The 7,593-nt window shown below is 45.3% G+C and overlaps 2 protein-coding genes across 2 annotated transcripts in view; one reads left to right on the forward strand and one right to left on the reverse strand.

The window, feature by feature from the left end:
* The window catches only part of LOC6546260 (dendritic arbor reduction protein 1), a 27,628-nt gene extending 21,991 nt beyond the window's left edge, over window positions 1-5,637 (forward strand). Inside the window, exons 5-6 of the mRNA XM_001971736.3 lie at window positions 1,394-1,453; window positions 4,910-5,637. Of these exons, the coding sequence (XP_001971772.1) occupies window positions 1,394-1,453; window positions 4,910-5,097 (248 nt within the window). The 3' untranslated portion in view covers window positions 5,098-5,637. The remainder of the gene's footprint in view (window positions 1-1,393; window positions 1,454-4,909) is intronic.
* Window positions 5,596-6,944, reverse strand: LOC6546205 (ubiquitin-conjugating enzyme E2-24 kDa). The gene is made up of 3 exons (XM_001971737.3): window positions 6,917-6,944; window positions 6,514-6,864; window positions 5,596-6,451 (listed from the first exon to the last, which is right to left on the reverse strand). The coding sequence occupies exons 2-3, from the start codon at window positions 6,859-6,861 to the stop codon at window positions 5,648-5,650; spliced, it is 1,152 nt and encodes a 383-aa protein (XP_001971773.2). The 5' UTR covers window positions 6,862-6,864; window positions 6,917-6,944; the 3' UTR covers window positions 5,596-5,647.
* Window positions 6,945-7,593: the final 649 nt, after the last annotated feature.

Below are 7,593 nucleotides of genomic sequence, written 5' to 3' on the forward strand. Positions count from 1 at the left end.
ATTTTAGCCTGGTCAAATGCGTTTTCAATGTCAGAGGTGGGCGAGGGATCGCTGAGTCAGCACCGAGCAATGTCGTGCTTAAGGAATTATTGAAAAATGTATAGCAACTTTAATGGAAATCATCGAAGAATTGAAATATATAAATAGATAGATGAGAATCTTATTTTAGCTCAGCCGCGAATCACTTTAAAATCTCTAATAGGTTCCCCAGTGCTTCCATCACCTGCAGGTAGCTAATCTCGTCGAGATCGGCGAAGATAGCCCAAGATGAGATCACGACATCACCCGCAGTCTTCCCAGAACGAGCGCTTCAAATACTATCCATTAGCTATCGATCACTATTACGAGCTAAAAAGCTTTTAAGGCGACGCTGTCTGACTCAATCTAAAAATCCAAACTCCAAGCCAGACGCATTCCGTCCGTGTCCCAGTGTCGCTTGTTCGAAACCGACTACGTGCGTTGCCACTAATAAATAATTGACAATTGTCTGACACGTTGGCCATGGCCATTTTGAGGCAACTCCGGCCGAAACGCTGTCCAAATGAAGTTATTATGCCATAAGCGCACGCATCAGACAGTGAGATATGTCTGGACTGGAGGAGTTCCTCCGATTCGGCAGTGCTTTTCAGTATCTCTAACTGTCTAACTGTCGACGATCGCTGCGAGTTGCAGGTTGCTGGTTGCATGTTGCTGGTTACTGCAGGCCAGTTGCTGCTGCAACTTGCTGCTTGTCAGCAGCATTCTTCACTGGCAGCGAGGCATTGTGTTTCGTGGCACGTTGTTTGGGCAGCTTTCAATTAGAGCCGTACGTGCGGAGATCCCCGGGAAATCCTTTTTTGGGAAAGGGGCACTAATAACGCCGCTGGTAAATGCCTCATAAATGTCACTCGCTACTAGCTTCCAGCTTCCAGGTTCCAAGTTACAAGTGAATCTCGTGCAACTTTCACCCGCTAATTAAAAGGCCACGCCCACTGACCCACTTTATGGGAATGGCTTCTGCATCGGAATTTGATACTCGAGACTCCTCAATGTGCTGCACATCTGATACTATTTGGTGAACGCAATAGGCAGTCAAGTGCACTAAAAAAACTGCATAGTCTTTGGATGCTCGAAGCTATAAATAATTATGGGCAATAAATTCTATTTAGGTATATATAATTTTAACGAATATGTCAATTAAGTTTTAAAACTCATACACCTTTTCAAATATTAGGTTTCAAGGCACCAAACTTGTTTTAACAACTTTAAATTTTAAATAATATATTGCCATTTTAGAGTCGAGTAAAAACCTCTGTGGGTAAAGAGTTCAGTTTAAAGACATTTCCCACGAAACTTGGTATTTTAAAAAGTTTCTAAAACTAATTCGTTTTTCTGCTCTTTTGCTTAATTTCAGGTTGTTCCAAGGTGTACACAAAGAGCTCTCATCTGAAGGCCCATCAAAGGATACACACGGGTGAGTTCCCTCAACTAGATAGCCCACTAACCCCAGCCAACCACCCACCTGATGAACTCGCATTTGACCCCCTGCCTCAGATTAGTGCACTGCGATCCTTCAGCTCGCATGTGGGCTGTGCACCACTGCGCAAAAGGCTGACCCAACTGCACCACCGAACCACCGATGAGCCACCGGCGAACAGCTGCACCGCTTGCTTTTCGGGACGTTGGGCAACAGTCGCCTTTTGATTAATTCGCGCGCTCATATTTGTAGTTGCCAGCACATAATTTGCCAAGGCCCAGAGAGCTTCGAGCGCCTTTTTTTCGAGTGCTACACACTGAGAATAGTTTTACCACATATTAGAAAAATAGGAATAGAGGGGAGTTTTTAAAGTTTAAACAGGAAACTATAAAAAAACATTTGAACTTATAGTATAAATATGTTTCCGTTTTAATAACGTCTGCCATTATTAAGAACCATTTCTAACCAAAATTATTCCCTGTGTGCTGTTCATTTTCAATTTTTGCGCCACGGAGGCAACCGCAGCGAAATCGTGATTCGTACGGTTTGTTTTTGCGGCTTTGGCTTCGCTTTTTTCCGTTTTTCTGCTTTTGTGGTCAGTTGCAGTTGCAAGTTGGCAGTTGCAACATCAGCAATCGCCAATCGCCAACGCCATCAGCTGGGCGCACGTTTGGCCTGCATTTCCTCCTTGCTCGGATTACACTTGACGATCCGTTGCCGTTGCCCACCGATCACCGAGATCACCTGTCTTCGTTTTATGGGCCACACGTTTAATGCCTCCACAAAAGCAGAGGGAAAAATAATACTTAAATAAGGAGGAAAAAAATGGCAGAATCCCATCTCTCCGCCGTTTTATTAATCGCACATGACCAGTTGATTTATGCGCAACTTTAAGCGCTGGCTTAAAAACATTTTTATTATTATGATTTTGTGCGCAGCGCTGATTTTCACTTGCCTGATAAAGTTAACGCCCCATCAACGAGAGGTCGGCAGCTTTGGGTTAACCCCGAACTCAAGTGGGTTCCCTTGAAAATGCTAATAGTTCTCGTTCCGATTTGGTTCAGATCGTAACACCCAGCTTCGGGCCAACACGAATTCCGGGCCGGGCTTATTGGATTTGAGCCGACTTTCGCAACTCCTCGAGTGGCAGGCCGAGATGCAGAAACGCTTTGCTACCGTCTGATGGCTGTCGGTTTGTTTGGCTTTCGAGTTAGTTAGCTGTGTTCCGGCTAAGCCCAGCCCATGCCATTCATAGATTTCGTTTATTTTCCCCTCGGCGCAGCGCACACACATTTTTCATGCCATTTTTGAGGCGCCACCAGGCTGTTGTCTCTGCTGATTAGCGACGCCGGGCTGAGAATTCGAGAGTTTTCGGCGTTAAAGGGGAAAGAATGGTGACGAGATCGAGAGATTTCCACCGCAAATATTTACCAGTCATTGAGTTGTCCGCGGCAGTTCGTTTCCTAAGTCTTTCGTTTGCGCGAACTGAAGAGGTCCATTAGCAAGAGGAAAACTATTGGTCAACTCCACCAAGGCACTCAATTCAGTTGGCGATCGGAATGATAAACTTCTTTTTTTCTTTTTGATAAGCTGAAGATATTTTCTTAATTAATATCTTTTCTGTTACACTAAAATCGGTTTTCCTACCTTTGCTTTGTTCCTGCCTCAAACTCCTCACTTCTGCCCCTCCACTTTTCTCTCATCTTCATATGAAACCTCGTGGGTCGTAAATTTGTCATTTTTATTTGGGCTTTTTGTTTTTATCGGGCTGCGTCGATTAGAAAATCACTTGGTAACTAATCTTTATGCAGGAGGCGAACGCATAAATTTGCCATATCTCACAACCAGTCTCTAGCCTGCGGTCCAGTATCCGCAGCCTGGCCCTAGGATTCGGGCTCGGATTCAGATTCGTGGTGGGGTTCGGTCTGGAACTGGCTTGTTTTGTACTGATTTGTTTGCTAATACGTTCGCGCTGCCATAAATTAGTTTGATTTTATGCCCAGAGACTGGAGGAGGTCTTTTATGGTCCAGAGCCCGGGGCTTTGGTCCGTAGTTCGGAGTTCCAATCCCCGATGGAGCCTGAATTTATTTATATTGCCGCGGTGGCCTTATCGCGGCTGTAAGTAAAATTATGAAGTAATTCCGCTGCGCTTATCGCATTGCGTTCATCGCACATTACAAAACAACATTTACATAACTTTTGTTTGTTCGCTAGTCGGTTTTGTTTGGTTTGCGGCTGAATGGCTGCCGTGATCATTGCCAAATTTAATTCCCACGGCCGGGCGATCTTTAATGTCCCATTCTGGGCCAGGTGACTCACCCGTAGCCGTCTGGTCATTTTTGAATTAAAAATTCCCCACGTGTCCATCTAAGCCCACGATGCCCGCGATGCCCGCGATTATGTTCGCATCTCGGAGCACTTAAGTTCATTAAAAGAGATCTAAATAAACCAATAAGTCACGCCACGAGTCGAGGGGCATTGGGTTTCTATCCGAAAATCCCCAGCAAAGTGTCAGCTGAGTGCCACTCGAGGTCTCTTGGTCTCGAGAGGCCCCAAAATGACCAAGGAAACCAAACAAAATTTGTGCGTTTGTTCGATGAACAAAATAATAATAAACAACATTCACAAGTCGACTCTCTTTGATGTTGGCTGAGATCTTGATATTGAGATGGGTAAAGGTGGCTAGAAAACTGCATGAATGGGGGAAAGTTCGGAGAGAACAGTCTTCTTCCGATTAAGTTTCCTAAAAACTTCAAAAGCAGGAATGGTAAACAGCTCCCCATCACATAAATAGTTCAACTTTACTACCCAACTTAAATCTTCGAGCTTAAACTCCAATCCTTTGACTTTAAGACCCCTTCAAATCGCTGCCTTTCAGCACCAAAATCCGAATTCTGCACACCCCAACCAACCCAATTGGATTATGTCCATGGATAAACCATTCGATTCGCTCCACAAAATACATGTCTATAGCCGGCAACCAAAAATGTCAAGTTCGCGCAGAAATCTCCGGCCGCAATAATTATTTCATTCAATTTCGGTTTATGTTTGAACACGAATGTTTGTGTTTATGTTGCATTTGAATGCTTTGAGGGGTTTTCGGAGGGTCTGAATTAGTCATACAGCACTGCCAATAACAAAGAGCTTTGCTCACCGAGGAATTTTTTCCGAATGTCTGTGCCGCGGTAACATAAATGGTAATAAATTTCATAGAGAACAAAACCCACAACATGCAAACTTGTGAACCGAACTACTGCAACTGCCGTTCTGTTGTTGTCATTTTGCAATGGCCAAACCAATAAAGTATCAATTATAGTTCAATTATTTCGGCAATATCGGTGAAGGGAATTCGAGTTGTCCTAAGCACAGTAAATGTCCTAGTATAATTAGTAGCCATTCATAAAAAAAGTTGATGACCTTCTAATTTGGGATCCTCTATTTCCGTTTTCCAGGCGAGAAGCCCTACACCTGCCAGTGGCCGGAATGCGAGTGGAGATTCGCCAGGTCGGACGAGCTAACCAGGCACTACCGCAAGCACACGGGGGCCAAACCCTTCAAGTGCATCGTTTGCGAGAGGAGCTTTGCGAGGAGTGATCACCTGGCGCTCCACATGAAGCGCCACTTGCCCAAGAACAAATGAGGAAGGCGCAGGGTCGATGGCCCAGCTGCAAACTTGCAAATTGAACTATACCACAATCCAAAGGACTTTAGCGTAGATAAAATGAATTCGTTTAGTTGAAAGGTTAACTACTAGATGGTACGCACTCTACTCTAGGAACAGCTAACCAATTGGGAGTGGGGAGTACACTTTCTATTGCCTACTCAATTAACTCAAACGCGAATTAGGCTAAGTAAATGAAATTACCACCTGCTTGACGAACATCCTACTGTACCAACTAACCCGCACTATAAGGAAATATACCCTCAGCACCACAATCACAAATTCAACTAGGCTAAAGTAGGATTACGTTGTGTATAAACATACTTCTTTGCATATAGAACAGTAGATCTACATAGATGTTTAATCAGAGTTCGCAACATAGGTGGGTTAAGTAGCCGTAGTCCCATGTATTCTATTTGTATATCACTCTCGTATGTATCTTAGTGTCGTATGAACCGTTTAAAAACCACCAAAAAGTGCTGGCACAAAAACATCCAATAAATTTATTTGAAAAACAAATTTAATTCAGTCACTCCTTGGCATATTTGTTGGTCCACTCGCGAGCACGCTGGTCGTGGAGCACGCGGTCTCGCTTGAAAATATCTGCGATTCCCACCTCCATGGGGTCGTTTGGATTGGGGTCCGCCAGCAAAGACATTATGGAGATGAGCACCTTGGAAACCGACAGAGCTGGCGACCACTTGGAGCTGAGAATATCCAGGCAAAGGCGCCCAGAAAAAGCAATGTTGCAATGGTAAGTCTTGGTGAGGAACGCAACAAAGGGCGGATGGAAGGGATAGTTTCTGGGAAAGACGATCTCCACTCTAAAATGGCCACCTTCATAGACGGTTTCCGAGGGACCTGGAATCGTGGCTACCCAGTGGAACAGATTCTCGCCCACCATCTCCACTTTACACCCTTCTGTTTGATCGGTTGAGAACTCCGAGATCTCTCGACGCAGCCTAGTGATGGCAAGGGGCTCTCCTTGGGTGGGAATTCCGCACTCTAGGCGAAACAGACTTTGCACCACAGAATGATTTTGTAACCAATCAGAGTCAGCAGCGGCTCCGATTGGCATATAACCAGCCGAGTGGACTTGTGGAACATGGCGCACCACAGTTGCCACATCATCTGGATTTGTAGGTGCTGCTACTTCTGTTGGCTGACGATTTGCTGGACGACCAACAGTTCCTCTGACCATGGAGGATCCCCCAGACTCAGGGGAGTTCCCTTCCTGGCCAGCAGATCCTTCAGTGGCCTCAGCAACTGGACTCGTAGCGCTTTCTTGTTGCCCCTGTGCCGCGGTTGTCACACTTTGTCTTCCTGGCGAGGTCTTCAATTTAAAGCAGAGTATAAAGTGAAATAGATTGCACATATGCATACCTTGCAACTCACCGATGTAGAGCCACCTGCTGCATGTGGAATTGGGGGACGGCTAATAGTTGGCCTGCCCCTGGCCCTGCCCCTTGCCCTGCCCCTGGCCCAAGTGGGTACCCGGCGACCACGTGGTCCGTCGGACTGGGCACTTGCTGCAAGTGGAGTTGGAGGACGAGCAATAGTTCGCCTGCCCCTGCCCCTGGCCCTGGCCCTAGTGGGTACCAGGCGACCTCGAGGTGCGTCGGACTGGGCACTTGCAACGCTAAAGCGGCGAACTCTTACCACCAGCCGCATATCGGACGCGTCTCTTGGAGCCACATTATCTTCCACGCGGGCCGCAATTCTTTCACTTCGTCGTGCTGGCATGATCTGTAGTTGAACACAAGGGTTAAAGCTGAATAAGTACAGAAATATACTTCACCGCCAGCCGATTTAGAAAGAGCAATAGAATCTCACAGGAGTTACGGAAACTAAAAGCATGAGTCACTCGATACTCTCAACAGTGTTGCAAAGTGCTGTCGTTTCTATCGATAAGCAGTGTTCGTAAACACTTATTATTTTATTAGCACTTATAGTTTCACACTTTATGGGTTAACTTTGAACATCCGCTGCTTCCTTGAGTGTAATAAGACTAAAACGCCTAATCTATTTGCAATTCATGGCTTGATTTGCTAGTCACTAATTTATGGCCGTCGCCTGGACTTTAAACAATTATTAACATTTCCCCAATACGTGCCTGGCAACGCAAACACAAATCACAGAAAGTTTTCCCCATTCGAGATCTATTCGAAACGCTGCACACGTCACAAAGACCGTCATAAGTTTTTCTATCGACTAAAAAGACAATAATTTCATTTAGATGAGAATGTAAGCCCGATAAGTGTGACCCCATGCCAAACGAAATGTCTTGGAACTCAATTGGGTTTTGTTGTACTGGGCTCGCGATCATTATCAAAATATTTTGTACACGAAACAAACATGTCAAGCAAATGTCTTGGCCCCCTTCCCCAAACCTCGGAGGCGACCCGAAAAAATTGTTAAAAATAACAATAATAATTTCAATTGTCTGGCTGCATTTCGATTCGAGCACGTCATGTT

Source organism: Drosophila erecta, unplaced genomic scaffold, assembly GCF_003286155.1.
Source record: "Drosophila erecta strain 14021-0224.00,06,07 unplaced genomic scaffold, DereRS2 tig00000021-arrow-pilon, whole genome shotgun sequence".
Taxonomy (NCBI): Eukaryota; Metazoa; Arthropoda; class Insecta; order Diptera; family Drosophilidae; genus Drosophila; species Drosophila erecta.